The 16,843-nt window shown below is 47.8% G+C and overlaps 1 protein-coding gene across 10 annotated transcripts in view; it reads left to right on the forward strand.

Annotated features, from left to right (window-relative positions):
- PPP1R12B (protein phosphatase 1 regulatory subunit 12B) overlaps nt 1-16,843 on the forward strand; it is a 140,463-nt gene that overhangs the window by 85,221 nt on the left and 38,399 nt on the right. For all 10 annotated transcript variants that reach the window (XM_063177758.1, XM_063177759.1, XM_063177756.1 and 7 more), the window contains 2 exons: nt 391-503; nt 1,797-1,841. In XM_063177758.1, coding sequence (XP_063033828.1) covers nt 391-503; nt 1,797-1,841 — 158 coding nt within the window. The remainder of the gene's footprint in view (nt 1-390; nt 504-1,796; nt 1,842-16,843) is intronic.

Genomic DNA, 16,843 nt, shown 5'->3' on the forward strand with positions numbered 1-16,843 from the left:
GTTAAACAAATTCCTATTGCTTGTAACAGAGGGATAAAAGGATATTTTTCATTTTGGATAAAGAAATGAGACTGCGATCAGGGAGCATTTAGCTATTGGAGCTGGGGAAAGAGGTTCCCCTAGTACAGGTTGAGGAGTAAGTCAGGATGACTTGGGGAGAGCTGGCATCTGGGGTAACTTTCCTGGCTCTGATGAGGGAAGGAGTGTATATATACAGTATCCAGCTGTAATAGGACACTGAGATTCCATTTCATTTCATTTAATAACTCCTTTGTATAATATAACACAAGGCAAGGTGACCTTGATCAGCTTGAAAAGAACCCCGGAACCTTAGCAAAAAGCACAGATGTAAATCACTGAAACCAAAGCAGTCTTTCTTTGCCTGGCCAGAGTGTGAAGATCAGGATTCAGACGACAGATCCCTGAACAAACAGTCGATCCGAGAGCGGCGACGGCCAAAGGAGAGACGGAGAGGCACCGGCATCATCTTCTCCACACAAGATGTGAGTTTGAGTTCCTTAGAAAGAGAAACTCCAGGGTCAATTTTCTTCCCATTCCAAGCTTCAGGATTTTCTGCCCAGTCCATTGATTTCCCCTTAGTTCTTCCCTCTCCAGCTCTCTTTCAGACTGGCCTATCCAAAGGTCTCACATCCCTGTTTGGGCTCTGTCAGACCAAGCAGCTCTGGGCAGCCTTTTCCTGAGTTATATTATGGAACCCTGCAGAACTGGGGAAGGGCCACGTGGGAGAGGAGAGATTCACTGTCTGATTCCTTTGGAAGGACGTCACAAGCCACCTGAAGTATTTTCAAATTTCTTCAAGCCCAAATTTGTCTGCTTTTTAGGCCCCCTGAAAGAAAGACAATAGGAAGAAAACTTGTGTCTGGGTCCCCTTGCAGCACCAGGGAACACTCACAGCATAAGTGCAGAAGAGCTGTCTGTGTCATGGTCACTTCTCTTAGTCCTGGTTTCAGAGGATTTCTTCAGTCTGAGGGAAGAAATCCTACCCTCCAAACTTTGGTTAGAGCCTCAGCTAGGAAAATAGATCACCTTTTCCAGGAGAGAATAAGAATTATGAAATTATGGTTAATGAGTTGAGTCCGGAGTCAGCTGGGATGCCATGGTAGCTCACATTTGCTCTGTGAAATCCTGGAGCAGTTTCAAAGGGCAGTGGCTTAGAGAGGCTATGCAAGTGTAAGATACCTGGGATGATGAGTCCTTCCACCTGGAGTCTAACTGAGCTGGAGATACTTTTGGAAGTCAATATTATGACAGGAAGTCAGTACTGTGACAGTGTTTCAGATGTGCAGTTTTTCCAAGTTTTTTTCCATCAGTGTAATAGGGACTTCCTCCCAGCTCCTCAGGGCTTTGGAATGGCAGGAGCCATCTCAAGAGAGTGATTCTGTCCTCAATACCAAGATCTTCTAAATGGCCATTAGGACACCAGACCGGATCTGATAATTAGCCAAAAGCATTTGGACAGGCATTTCCTTTCACAGAAGTTTTCCTAACATTAGCATCAAATAATTTTTTCACTGAAAGGGTTTTGGGGACTGGCACAAGCTGCCCAGAGCAGTGGTGGAGTCACCATTCCTGGTAGGGTTCAAAACACACACAGACATGGCACTTTGTGCTGTGGTGGAGTTGACATGGTGTGTTCAAAGGTTGGACTTGTTGGTCTTGGAGGTCTTTTCCAACCTTAATGATTCTGTGATTCTATAAACAATACATTATCTTATTGGGATAAAGTTTTGTTGTCTCGAGAGCTGCCTAATTTTATTGTTTGCCTTTCCTCCTAGGATGAAGATGAAGTTGATGGAAACGAGGAAGTGAAGGAAACTCGGGTAAGTGAGACCATGTATCTGAATCACTGATGTGTCACCCTTGGGTGTTGGTGGCAGAGTGTTCTGTGCCTTTCACTCTTGTCTGTAAGAGAGTTCAGGCCCTGCTCAGGAGTATGAACAGGCAAGTAGCTCCAAGCAGCAATTTCCTTACTGATTTCTCTTGTGAAAGATGAGGTGTATCTGCAGAGTGGCCTGAGCTCAGTGTTGGCTCCTGGGGAGCTGCACAGGAGTTGTGGAGCCCGGAGGGAATGCAGCAGTGGGGCTGCAGTGCTGGGGCAGTGGGATCCCAAGTGTCCTGGGGAAGGTGTGACCCTGGATCTTGGAATCACTGCTATTTTGGACAGGATGTTTTGTATTTCTGGAATCTGCTCTCCTGTCTCTTGGATTTGTTTTCTTGTGGGAAATGGTCTTTGCAAGCAGCAAGTCAGAGGTTGTTCAGTGTTCCCCTGTTTTTGCAGTAGTCTCATCCTTTGAGGCCCTTTCTTTCATTTTATAATAATTACTGAGTCTTTCCAAATTGCCTTGGTTTCCTTTGGTTTTGTTTGTCTTTGTCTGAAACACATTTGAGCCTGACAGCATGACTGACTCTGACAATGTCAAAGCTAAATACATTTCCAAGCTATTAAAGTGCAGTGTGGAAGACCTGGGAGAAGTAGCAAATGTAAGGTTGCCTAGGGGTCAGCCTGCTTATGGGATGTTCCACTTTTGCTGGGAAATGTTGAATATGGAGGAGCCTTTCCCTGTACTTTGCAATGCAGTAGAGTGCTTGAAGCATCATTTAGTTGGAATTAACTGGTTCTTTGCTGAAATTTGGCAATAACACTCTTCAGACTGTGTTTTTGTTTTCATTCTTGCAATATTCAGTCAGAATGCGGCAAAGTCACGGCGAGCCTTGCTGGGCCCAGAGCCTCACGTGGTGCTGGGATGGTGTTTAGCATGTGCTTATCTTTCCATGCCAGCCCTTGCTTTCCCAGTGCTTACGTTGCACTTTACTCCACTTGAAATGTGAGGTATTCCTGCTCACAGAAGCATCACCTGCTTCAAGGAGGCCAACTCTTCCCACAGGAGTTTCTGCTCATCACAGTGCAGAGCTTCCTGAAATCCTCACTGAACCCTGCAGCAAAGACTCGGCCATTTATCGTCATTAAAATTGTTTTGACATTTCTGCTGCCTCACAGTAAGACTGAAGGAGGGGAGTTTTGTAATGTGTAAAAGTAATAATCGTAATAGGGACACCTTGTTTCCAGCAGGCATGTTTGGGACTCGCTGGGAATGTCTTGTTCTTCTGAGAAGTTGTCCCAGATTACCTAAATTAAGACAAAAGAGTAGCTGAGGCTGCAGGTTTGGAGGCTTCCTGGAGTCTAGTTCTAAAATTGCTGAGGATTTTATTGAGCACAGTCCTCACTGCTCATGTAAATGGACAAGCTGCACTTCAGGAGAACCCAGCTGCCCAAATAGTCAAGGTCACCCAGTCTCTTACAATGAATAATGCTGGTTTTCCCCGAATTAACAGCAAGGATTCCTTTTGCCTAACACTTCATGTGATTTTCTTGTGGCATCCATCTAAAAGCAGAGGAACTTCCTTTCAGTTCCATCATCCCCTTTGTGCAGGTGCTTCATGGCACCAGTACCATGGTTTCTTATGCACCCAACATATCTTAAACCTGGGTCAGACTCTCCTCCTACTCTGCTAGAGCTGGTTTTCCCATTTTCCCAGTCCTCTTGTTTTTATCCAGTTCCCAGTTTATTTTCTTGAATGCATGCCTCCAGCATCATGTCACTTGGTCAGTCTTCCCTGGTTTATTTGAGATCCAAATCAGAGATTTCTGTCCTAACTGGCCATCACTTCGGCAGGAATCATGGAACAGCTCTCTGGTTTCAGTTCTAGTGCCAATAAGAAAGTACAGTTAATAATCCTTAATTCTTCAGTAACTATAGTTCTGGAATGGCAGGTGCCAAATGTCAGCAGGTTGTGAACTTGAAGTCTGGAGTGTCCCATTTTAGTATCAGAACCCCAAAGAATCTGATTTTGTGGGAACAGTTGCATTTTTCCTCCAGTATTTATATCTTGGCTGATAGCAAGATGATTTTCATGGAAGCCAAAAAAAGAACTTGCTTGAAATCCTTCCTCCGAGCTCTGCAGTGCAGGAGACTAACACAGAAAAGGTAAAGGCAGTTTTGGGAAGAAAAAAAAGGAGCAAATACATGTTGTTCTAATTCTCAGAAGTGGATGAATTATTTTGGCTGAGCTCATGAGCACCAGAGTGGGAAAGCAGCCCAGACACTTTGGCTGAGCTTTAGCAACTGAGAGGTCTCGTAGTGGGATGTGTCAGTGTCCTCCATGTGTTCTGCTCCCACCCCAGCTCCCTCCTTGGGACACAGACTGCCTGGATGCACTGTGGAAAGTTGGAAGAGCAGACAAGGTTTTATTGTGGAATAAATGTTCAAGGGTACAAGGACTTCAGCTGGAAAAAGCCTCTGGGGAAGCAGCGTTAGGAGAAGTTTTTCCATGATTCCAGTGGGAAGGAGCTGCAAAGGAAGGAGTTTTTGTGTGGTCTGGGGAGACCTGAGCTCAAAACAGAGGTGAGGGAGAAGCTTGGCCACAGTCTTGTCTCTGTTTCTCAGAAAATAAAAATTGGGAGAGTCAAAAGCTCATGTTGTACCCAGACTGAGCTGGGGGGAGGCTGGAGCTGGGAAACCTTCCCTGTTCCCTCAAGCCACTGACTGCAGAATGCCAGTGGGAATTCCTTGGTGAGGCCAAATGCAGCAGAGCCAGTGTGGGCAGGGATCAATGGGCTCGTCTGGGATGCAGCAGGAGGATGATGGTGGTGAAGAATAAAGAGAATGTTCCGGTGTTCCATTTCAGAGCAGGTTTTCTTTATCCCTGACTGCTGGCTTTGACTTGGCCCTGACTTAAAATAATGGAATCCATTACAGACTGGTTTGGATTGGAAGGGACCTTAGAGCCCATCCAGTCCCACCCCTGCCATGGCAGGGACACCCCCACTACCCCAGGGGGCTCCAAGCCCAGTCCAGCCTGGCCTTGGGCACTGCCAGGGATCCAGGGGCAGCCACAGCTGCTCTGGGGAACCTCTGCCATGGCTGTTGCACAGCAGGAACAATTAGAAACATAAAGTATATTTTAAATGACAGAGCATAGAGAACAAAGAGAAAATGTTTATAATCATTTAAAGGATTGTTTCTCCTTGCAGTTCTCTGCTGGAGCATTACAGATGTGCCTCACCCACAGGAGAGTTTGTCAAAGGAAAACTTTAAATTCAGAGGAAGACACTGAGTGTTGTGTTCGTAAAATAACAATTTCTGAGCAGTAAAAGTATCAAACAAAATGTCTGTTGTCATGAACTGCCTTCAGGACAGTCTGTATGGCCCAGTATAAACCCCAGACACACTAATGGAATTAAGTTTTATGGAGGAATAGCACTGAAACGTTTGATTGTGAATTACAATTGCAGTAAGTGGATTAAATAGGCTCCATTCCTGTCTCCCTGTGCTTTGATTTATGGAATGAACCAGGCTCACTCTGGTTTGTAAATAAGTGTTCTGCCTACTCGTACTGGTACCATCAAATCACCAGATGCAACTGGATACCAATATAAATTAAATTTCTGTCTTAGAAGGGCTGAATTTCCAAGCTTAATTCCACAAGTTCTAAGGGAGGACCAATGAACTGGAAAATTCGTTATACAAACTCAATGTCTTAATGTTATTGCTGATTCAGAGCTATGACCTGGGAGTCCTGATTTTGGTGTGCCCTATTTTTCACCTGTATTTTTGCTTTTAGTTCCACTTTATCCTTCCACAGAGGCTTCAGTTCAGCTTTTGTCACCATGCTGTTTGCCTTTCTGTGAAAGATGGATGTGATGAAGATCAGGAATAGCTTTTGTTAAGTGCTTTGTGAATGTGCTGTGGTAGCCAGACTGGGTGTACTGGGAGTCCCCAGTCATTGCTGCCCCTTTCCCAGTGCCATGCAGCCATCCCTGTGCCTGTTCACTGTGTTTGGGAGCCAAGGAAGGCTCAGAGTCCTCCACTTTCAGGGCTCACATTGCCTAATATGGTAAGGTATGTCTGCAGGAGCTGAGCTGTTTCGCTGGGATACGAGGGAAAGTTGACCAGTAAAGGAGCAAAATAGGTGAACTTCTGGCCAGCTGATAAGAAACTGAAACCCTTTCAATCCAGACAGTGCTGTATGGTGGTGCTCATCCTCTGCCTCATTGCTGCAGGCCCGGGGTCCCTTCTGGGGATGAAGGATATGAGTATTTTCCCCTGGTTTTACCCTTGAATGTTTATTTCTAGAAGAGATGTGGTGTGATGTGGGAAGGAAACCATCTGGCTCCTGTCCAAGGGCACGTAGATGGCACTATGCGTCACTTGCATCATGTAGTTAAATTGGAGAGCATTTAATTCTGTGTAACATAAGGCTGGCAGAGATTGGCTCTGTTTAGTCCTGTTTATAAACAAATTGCTCTAATGGGCTGTGTATGCTGCAAGGAAAGATCTTTAATATGTATAGCAATATGAAATAGCAGCAAAGTGCTGCAGGAAGGAGCAGGAGCTGAGGCTTTGCCATGGAGTTGGACGTGGTGAAGAACGTCCTCAGTGTGTTCAGAGTGCCCTGGGTGCTCTGGGAGGTGAAGGGGGCAGACAGCACAGAAATTAAAATTCATTCTGCAAATATTCCTACAAAAATGCTTCGCATCTGCACAGAGGATTTGCCTTGTGAGTCTCCAGCCTGGTGTGCTTGTGTTGGTTTTTCTTAACCTCAGTATGTGGAGAAGGGCACCAGCCTGGGTGGCTGCTCTCCGTGCTGGTACAGCACTTCACTCCTCAGCCTGGCTCTGAGCACCAGTTTACAGCTCTGGGAAAACATTGTTTGTGCCTAAAGCCAAGTGACCCAAGTGGGTTATGTGACTACAGGGTTACAGCTAAATGCCTTCAGGTGAATTCCTCTAACTCACCAAGTTGCTGAATTAGGAAGGCGTAATGTGAAGCAGTGATGAAGATGGGGATGGGTAACACAAAACCAGCTCAAAGCCAATCTGTGAGTCCTGGGAAGATGAAGCAAAACAGCCAGTCCTCCAGGAGTGATTCCCAAGGTCACAAACTCATAACTATTTAAGGTAACTTTATGCTGTAGCATCTTGTTAGAAGATTGCTGTCAGCCTTGTGGTGCAGTCTGAGGTGATTGATCCTTCTCAGTTGTTGGTAAGTCATTCCCCTGCAGCCATGGGGCTGGGGTTGGCCCTGCAGCAGCCACCCACAGCTCCCTTGGCTGCTGCTGGCATTGCTGGGAGGCCTGGGCAGTCAGTTCAGCTGATCCCAGCTCAGCCCAGGCTCCTTTTCCTTTGCACCCATGGCAGCTGTTGCACAGGGTCCTGGGATTCTCCTGCTTTCTTCCCAGAAGGAGCTGGGAGCAGTGTGATGGACAGGGTGATAACCGGATCCATGACACGTGTGTGCTTCTCTCCAGTGCTGTGTGCACACAGCAGAGCCACTGCAGGAAATGGGAGTGCTCACTCCAGGGTGAATGTTACCCCAGAACCACCAGCCTGAGGAGCAGCATTGCTCCTGCCCCATATCCCAGAGACAGAATAAATCTCACCATTGTTTTATGTCTGTTTGTAATTTTTGACTTTTTATAGGTTAACATTGTGTGGTTATACATGTAACAGAGCATCCCACCACTTTTTGTGGGAAACTGTCAAAATCTGTCTCCTTGTGACATGTTCAGAGCTATGGAAAGGAGTCTGTGACTGCTGAGCTGCTTGGAGCAGGTTCTGAGCCCCTCTGGGAGCTGATGATCCCCCCTCAGTGTCAGTCATCCACTGGGCTGGGGGAGGATGTCTCTCCTGACACGATTGAAGTCATCCTCCAAAAAATCTGATCTGCTGAATTAAAATTCCTGCCTGGAGCAGTGGATATCTGGGTGGGCTGTGTCGTGGTGACACAGGGTCTGCCCTGGAGAAGGGGATTGGGGACAGTGGGGGGGCTGCAGCACTGTAGGAATGTACCCCCTGTTTACAGAGTGACCAAATTATCCTTTGTCTCCTAAAAAGGGAGAAAAGCCCAGAAGTTTCTCTCCTCAATTAGGTAAAAAGACACCTCATAGGACCTCGGGGGCTTCACCTCAAGGATAACCACCTTAAGGATAGCCAACTGGACAGGAGCCAAAAGGTTCTGCCTAAACAATTTACTAGAAAAATAAACTAATTGCTTTTGTGGGGTGTTTTACCAGGAGCAAGAACCTCTTGTCCTGGCTCAGTTTTTCTCTGTAAAGAGCTTTGTTATTTTGCCTTTTATTAAAACTTTTCTGTTTCCAACACTTCCAGCACAGAAGCCATCCTGCTGATTTTGTGCCATCTGAGGTGGCTGAGCTATCTCAGGTGTGACATAGATCTCCAAGGGCTCATAGGACCTGGCTTGAGGAGACCTCATATCACAGCACATGGAACTGGGATGTGCCATGCCCAGGCTCTGCTGGCCCTTCTCCCCAGTGTCAGAATCTGCATCCAGTTCTGGGGTCTCAGCACAGGAGGGATGTGGAACTGCTGGAATGAGTCCAGAGGAGCCCATGGAGCTGCTCTGAAGGCTGGAGCCCCCCTGCTCTGGAGCCAGGCCGGGAGAGCTGGGGGTGTTCACCCGGAGAGGCTCCAGGAAGAGCTCAGAGCCCCTGCCAGGGCCTAAAGGGGCTCCAGGAGAGCTGCAGAGGGACTTTGGATGAGGCATAGCATGACAGGACAAGGGGAAGTGGCTTCCCACTGCCAGAGAGCAGGGATAGATGGGATATTGGGAATTGTTCCCTGTCAGGGTGGGCAGGCCCTGGCACAGGTGCCCAGAGCAGCTGTTGCTGCCCCGGGATCCCTGGAAGTGTCCATGGCCAGGTTGGATGGGGCTTGGAACAACCTGGGACAGTGGAAGGTGTCACTGTCATGGCAGGGCTGGGATGAGATGAGCTTTAAGGTCCCTTCCAACACAAACCATTCTGTGACTCCAGCATTCTGTGGATGTTTCTCTCTGGCAAAGCCAGAAGCTGGTTGTCCTCATCTCCTGCCATCCTGGTGCCATCTCCTGCAGGCTGGTGCCATCACACATTTATGTAGTCAATTATTTATCTCCCAGACATGTCCAGAAGGAACAAAAAGCAGAAACTGTATTGCCTCATGGCTAGCAGAGAACTAAGGATTAATCTAAATTTGTTTGGAAAATTGGAGTCAAATTCTTTGGCAATAATATATCATTTGGAAACAACCACTGTAGGACAAATGGTATGTTGCTGTGATATAAGTGGTGATGTGGTTTGTCCCTTGTGTCTCTAAAAGGTCACTTTTTGTTCAGAGTTTATATTCTCTCACATGCCTCTCTTCAGAAAAACCCCCATGTTTGGAAAGTCATTGTTCGTTTTGTGCTCTTGGACATGGACTTCCCCCATGAAAAGTAACATTATGTGGCATAAGCTGCTCCATTGTTTGGTGTGTCAAGTTGTTGAATCCTTAAGCTGCAAAACTTCTTCTGGCAGGAATTTCCCACCTGCTCTGGTTAATTTACACCTCATTGCTCATTATAAGGAACCAAAAGAAAGATGGAGAAAGACTTTTTACAAGAGCATGTAGTGACAGGACAAGGTGAAACAGCTTCCCACTGTCAGAGGAGAGGTTTAGATCAGGTCTTGTAAGAAATTCTCCCCTGTGAGGGTGGGGAGCCCCTGGCACAGGTGCCCAGAGCAGCTGTGGCTGGCCATCCCTGGCAGTGCCCAAGGCCAGGCTGGACATTGGGGCTTGTGGAATAGTGGGAGGTGACCCTGCCATGGCAGGAGTGGAACAGGATGGACTTTGAGGTCCCTGCAAAGGCCCCTTCCCAGGCCATTGTGATTCTGTAGTAGATACCTACCAGGTACCCAGTGCTGGCTGGGTTTGAGTGGCTGTTTTATCATATTTGTTAACTTTTCATTGATCTTAGATTTCATCCTTGGCAGTGGACGTGACCCTCTGCACCACAGCGTGCTGCTGCTGAGGGCTGGTCAGAAATGGGCTGAAGCACAGTTAGGTGACAGTGTGCTGAAGTTACAGATTTGCCTGGCCAGTGGCACTGGGACATTGTTGTGTGCCAGCCACTCACTTCCACAGCTGAGCTGGCAGACAGGTTTTACAGCCATGGGTACAGAGAATCTGATCAATGCAGATAAAGAGCAGAATGCATCATGACTATTGTGAGGGCCCTGAGATTTTTATTTCTCTATGTCATATTTTGGAAAGTCCCTTAGCTTGAAATAGCTGTTTCCATCTGGTTCTTGTACTGCTGTTTGCTTTCTCAGCTTCTCTGGCATGGCCTGTTCATAGCTGTGCAAATTCTTGTGTTCCTCCTTGTAAGGAACCTGGGTGGGTAGAGGGAACCTGTCAGGAAACACTTGCTGAGTGCAACTGCCAGACAGCTTCCCCTGGGAAATAATATGTTCCAGCACTACTTTATCCTTTAATGGTTGGAACTGGATGAAATCAATTGATTTTTTGCATGAACAGTGCTCAAACTGGACTTGTGAGTGGACAGAGCAAAGCATCTCCCTGGGTTTGCTGAAGCCTGTCCAGAGAAGGGCAGCAGAGCTGGAGCAGAATCTGGAGCACAGTTCTGATGAGGAGCAGCTGAGGGAGCTGGAGGGGCTCAGCCTGGAGAAAAGGAGGCTCAGGGGGCCCTTCTGGCTCTGCACAGCTCCTGACAGGAGGGGCAGCCAGGGGGAGTTGGGCTCTGCTCCCAGGAAACAGGACAAGAGGGAATGGCCTCAAGTTGAGACAGGGGAAATTCAGGTTGGTTATTAGGAAAAATTTCTTCCTGAAAGGTCTGGTCAGGCCCTGGCACAGCTGCCCAGGGCAGTGGTGGAGTGGCCATCCCTGGGAGTGTTCACAGAACATGTGGGTATAGCACCTGGGACATGGTTTAGTGGTAAACATGGCAGTGGTGGGGGAACAGTTGGGCTCATTGGTTTTGATCCTGTGATTCTCTGATTTTATTGTGATGCTTTTTTTGAACGAAGCACAATACTGAGTTCAGGAAAGGGCCAGGTTTTGTGTGGACATGAAGCAACCTCTTCATAGCCACCAGGCCAGTCTCTGGTGTACAGACCTGGCCAAGATTATGACATGACAATAGGCAGTGCTGGGGTTGCCTCAGGGTTGTGCCCATGGCTACATTTACAGCCTGAATGGAATCCTGTCTGTGATCTTAGAAACATTTCTATTTTGCAAATCTGACACATCTGTCCCCTTCAGCCCTTTGTGGTGCTGGTTTGTTGTTTCTGGTTATTGCCACTGTGGCCACCCATTTCTGTAACCTCTCACCATCAGCCTGTGCCAGGGCAGGGTCAGGCTGGGTATCAGGAAAGGCTCTTCCCCAGAGGGTGCTGGCACTGCCCAGGCTCCCAGGGAATGGGCACAGCCCCGAGGCTGCCAGAGCTCCAGGAGTGTTTGGGCAGCGCTGCCAGGGATGCCCAGGGTGGGATTGTTGGGGTGTCTGTGCAGAGCAGGGGTTGGACTGGATGGTCCCTGTGGGTCACTTCTGACTCAGGATATTCTGGGATTCCCTGAAATACAGTTTAATGACACATTCAGAGGGGGAACATGAACATCTGTGGGCTCTCTCAGAAGCATTTCTGCCTTTGATACTCTCGAACTGTGGGTTTGTCTGCCCCCTCCAGGCCCTGTCTCAGGTTCCCTTGCCTTTGCTGTACAAGTGCAAATGTAGATTGGTTTACTGGGCTTGTCCTGAGCATTATCTTCAAATGATGATGAACTCAAGACAGTGAAACATCTCCCTCTCTGCAGCCTTTGCTTTAGATCCAGTTCTCCCCTCTGCAATTAGGGATGTCCCCAGAGGGGTCAGTGAACAGCCCAGCTTCTCATCCTGCTCTGCCTGCTGGATTTGAGTGTCTAAGACACCTTTTCTTCCAAAAACTCAACTTTGCTCCATAGAACTGCTGGAAGATGTTTCTCCTGCATGCAGAATGGGGCACTTGCAGGTGCTAAAGTGATGTTTCCCTGCTGAGAATGCTGCTTTTTGAACTGTCTTCACCCTTGCTCTTCATTGCCTGTATTTATAAGAAAGGAAAAATAAAAAAACTGAAATTTTACATTTAAAATGTGCTATTCTCAGCCCCCACTAAATGATCTGCATGTGCTGCTCAGTGCTAATCCAGATCTGCCTAATGCATGGTGCTTCCAGCTTTTTTGTGATAAATTTTGAGATGGGAATAAAAAGTGGGAGAAGAATGATGCTGTAGATGCAGTTACAGACTCTCAGCTGCTGTGTGTGCCTGGAGGAGAGGAAGACCCTTTCCTTCTTCTCCCTATCTGCGTGGCACCCTGGCAGATGTGCTCTTGGGAACCCTGGCCTGGGCCCTGCAGATGGAAGTGTTCCCTCCTCCAGTTCAGATTCCATTTATGGAAAACTCCAGCAGAGCCTGCACGTCCCATTTACAGAGCAGCTTCTGCCTGACCATGTTGCTTTGCTCCAGTCCTGCAGCCCAGCCCAGCATAACCCTGACTGCTTCTGCAGTGCTAAATAAACCCTGCAAGCTCTGTTTGACCCTGGTGAAGCTTGAGGTTGATTTAAAAGTAATTTATTTACAGTAGGGTTTATATATCATGTACAGTTGTTGTGTAGCAGTAGCAGTAGTAATAATAATAATATTAATAATTTGAATTATTAAATCTTGAGATACAAAGTTCCATTAAATAAACTAAATCAAATGCCCAGAAGTACAAATTGTAGACTAGATTACGAGTCATGTTTTAATAACTTATTTTAAAGGTGATATGTGTTGGCCTTGTAAGTGCTAAAGGAATTCATATATGTGTGTTTATACATCTATATACAGACAGTTCCTTGGCTCTTCTGTACACACAGTTCCTTGGCTATACTTGCTGTATAGCACATTAATTTCTATAATCCAGCAGCTCCTCAGCTGCCCATGACTATACCCCAGGAATAAAAATCTGTATTTTGGAGCCAGTTTTAGTTCTCTCACTGTTCAAATACATACTTGGTCAAAATTACCTGCTCAGGTTCCCCAGTGTCATGAGAACATCACTGTTAATAAGCAATGCAGAGGGGAAGAGTGGAGCTGAGTTACATTTTTTAGGTTAGAAAGACCAATTAAACACAGAAAACAAGCAACCAACCAGTGCCATCAACCCCTGAGCTGGAGTCCAGTCCTTCTCCTGCTCTGTAAGTATCTCAATAACCAAAGCAGAAAATCCTTGTCAGGAAAAACCCACAAACACCACCCAGAACACAGAATAGGTGAGAAGACTTGTGATATTTTCCACACTTAACAACACTGATTTTCTGGGTTCTGTGGTCACTTTTGAAGATTGGCTTTTGGTCCCATCCCCTGGGACAAGTGACTGTGCTGCCAATTCCAAATTCACTCATTATGCACCAGAATGGGCAGTTTCTCTCCAGAATTTCTTTGCACAGAATGGGATGGGTGCAGTGAATGAAGAGGTGAGAGCAGGAGGCTTAACAAGGCTCAACCTTTTCCTTCCAATGAGCTCCTTTCCCAATGTTTGGGATGGGATGGGATAGGATGGGATAGGATAGGATAGGATAGGATAGGATAGGATAGGATAGGATAGGATAGGATAGGATAGGATAGGATAGGATAGGATAGGATAGGATAGGATAGGATAGGATAGGATAGGATAGGATAGGATAGGATAGGATAGGATAGGATAGGATAGGATAGGATAGGGACATTTTACTACAAGATCCCATATGGAAAGAGCAGTGACTGGTTCCCTGGTGCAATGGCCCCCTGGGTGTGACCCCTTCTCTGGCTGTGCAGCCCTGAGTGCTAAACCAGAGCTGTTCCTGGCTGTTGGAGCCACCCTTGGGCTGGTCATGGCTCGTCCTTGGCATATTCCAGCTCTTGCTCTGCTCTGGGTGTAAGGGGAGGAGGTTCCTGTTCCAGGACAGAGGTGGGGACAAGGGGGACACAAAGGATGGCTGCTGGTTTGGGCTGAAGGAAGCACCAATATAGGACACCCTGAGATGATGCCAATCACAGGATCGTTCATCTTTGCCCACTGTTGCAAAGGGGAGGTGCAGGATTGTGGCAGTATGGATTTCAGTTTTGTGGGCCAGTCCAGTGATAGAAAAGCAGTAGAAAATCAAATTCTGACTCTGCTCTCTAGAACCCATGAGGGTGGTTCAATGGTAAATGGTTTTTTATGTTTAAACTGAGTTTCCTGCACAGATTGCCCAGAGAAGCTGTGGCTGCCTCATCCCTGGAAGTGTTCAAGGCCAAGCTGGAGCAATCTGGTGGAAGGTGACCCCGACCATGTCAGGGCTTGGAACAAGATGAGCTTTAAGGTCCTTTCCCACCCAAACCATTCCAAGGTTCTCCTTTTTTTCTGGATATTTTACAAAACTGCTTTATACCTAGAAACATTATTTTCTGGACATATAATGACTTTGTAGCCTGACTCTTGGAAACAACTGCCAGATTATTTTGTTCCATTTCTCCAGAGAAGTGGCATGAGAATAAATGCAGTGTTACAGTTGATTTAGGTACTGCATAAAATCACGAATTTCAGTGATTCCCTGGACCAGCACATGACTCCACAGACAAACAGCACATTCTGCTCCTGCAGTGGGAAACGCAGAAGGGGAGGATTGGGAAGATTTGTTTACTTGAAGAGCAAACAGCTGAACTCTGTAGAAGGAGGTGCCAGCAGGTATCAGAAGTGTCAGGAGTGGCATGAAGCAATTATGGAGGGTCTCTGCTTCTCAAAGAAGAGTGAGCAAAGTGGGCTCAGTGATGGGCTGGGAAGGGGCTGAAGGAAAGGAGGCTCAGGGGAACCTTCTGGCTCTGCACAACTCCTGACAGGAGGGGCAGCCAGGTGGGGGTCAGGCTCTGCTCCCAGGGAACAGGAACGGGAGGAGAGGGAACGGCATCAAGTTGTGCCAGAGAAGATTCAGGTTGAAAACTGGGGAAAATTTCTTCTCTGAAGGGGTGGTCAGGCCCTGGCACAGACTGCCAAGGGCAATGGTAGAATCAGCATTCCTGGAAATGTTCAAAATATGTGTGGATGTGGCTCTTGGGGGCATGGTTTAGTGGTAAACACGGCAGTGGAGGGGGAATGGTTGGACTCAAAGATCTTTTCCAGCCTCAGTGATTCTGTGACAGGTTCAAAGGAAAACATGAAGCCTGCTGCCTGCCTCTCCCTGTTCTGCCCCTCCAGCTGGGTTGTAGCTCACAGGGAGCTGTGCTGCCCCATGTTCTTTTATCACAGGAGGGGGTTACAGCAGGGGCTGTGAGAGCCCAGCCTCAAAGGCTCAGGACCCATCAACCTGCTGCTAGCCCTGAGGCCAGCTGGGAAGGAAGAGACTGAATCCTCCCAGCCTGCAGATCAGGGTCCAAGGGGCCTGCTGGGAATGGTGCCTAGGAGTGCCCAGAGGTACCCAGAGTGCCCAGAGGTACCCAGAGGAGCTCAGTGGTACCCAGAGGAGCTCAGTGGTACCCATAGTGCCCAGTGGTACCCAGAGGAGCTCAGTGGTACCCAGAGGAGCTCAGTGGAACCCAGAGTGCCCAGTGGTTCCCATAGTGCCCAGTGGTTCCCAGAGTGCCCAGTGGTACCCAGAGGAGCTCAGTGGTACCCAGAGTGCCCAGTGGTTCCCAGAGTGCCCAGTGGTACCCAGAGTGCCCAATGGTACCCAGAGGAGCTCAGTGGTTCCCAGAGTGCCCAGTGGTACCCAGAGGAGCTCAGTGGTACCATAGTGCCCAGTGGTTCCCATAGTGCCCAGTGGTTCCCAGAGTGCCCAGTGGTACCCAGAGTGCCCAATGGTTCCCAGATTAGCCCTCATTGGCCAAAGACAAGATGGTGCCAGAGACCTTCCCCCTGCTCAGTGATCACAGGGTTGTGTGCTGGGGGTCCCTGGCTGTGGTTAGTTTAGCAGATGTAGGCAGGGAGGCCCTGGGGGAAGGCCACAGTGCTGAGAATGTCCTGGTGCTGTGTGGGCCCAGTTTGTGTTTTCTGCCCCAGCTGAGCCCTGTGTAGCTGGAGACACCACTGTGCTCCCTGGGATATGCCTGCATCTGGAGATATAGAGGAGGTTTGGCTGCAGATGAAAGAGCTCAGCTGGATGAGAAGGAATTCAGTGAGGTACATGGTAAGCCTGGTGTGAAAAATGACAGCTAGGACTTTCAGGAGATAGTTTTGGGATCATTTGTTCCAAAAATACCAACTACTCTCATTCTTCAAGTTGTGTTAGAGTTCTGCTCTCCCCAGAGGGCTTCTCTCCTCTGCACTCAGGGAATGTGCTGTGGGCTTGCATCATCCCTGAGCATCACTGCAGCTCTGGCTTCAACTCCCAGATTTGTTTCCCATTTTTGTCTGCTGCAGGTTGGAATGTTGCAGCACTGCTGACATTTGTTTTACCAGCATCATGTTCTGTAGGTGAAGATTTTCAACACAGATAAAAAGAGGGTGTGTGTTTTCCTCTCAAAAATTCAGCTCAGGGTTTCATCCTATTTCTGCTACATCATCTTCCTGCATATGAATTCTCCTGTCTAACTAATTTTAAAAGTGGAGTACAAACACAGGCATCATCACCAGAGGAACGGAGAGGACACACATCTGAATGGAAAAGGAAGTAACAGAATCTGCTGAGCTGGAAGGAACCCACAGGGACCATCCAGCCCAACCCCTGCCCTGCACAGACCCCCCAACAATCCCACCCTGGCATCCCTGCCCAAACACTCCTGGAGCTCTGGCAGCCTCGGGGCCGTGCCCATTCCCTGGGGAGCCTGGGCAGTGCCAGCACCCTCTGGGGGAAGAACCTGACCAATTTTTGGGTGAAGGTGTATGAAGAGTGATCATAGCCAAGGCCAAACTCTTAACTATGGGAAAACACTTTTTCCTATGAATATGGGAAAGACACAATGCTGTAGTATAGTTGTGCTGCTATAGTCCAAGGTGAGAAGAAACTTTAAG

The sequence above is a fragment of the Melospiza melodia genome, chromosome 28 (assembly GCF_035770615.1).
Source record: "Melospiza melodia melodia isolate bMelMel2 chromosome 28, bMelMel2.pri, whole genome shotgun sequence".
In the NCBI taxonomy this organism is placed as follows: domain Eukaryota; kingdom Metazoa; phylum Chordata; class Aves; order Passeriformes; family Passerellidae; genus Melospiza; species Melospiza melodia.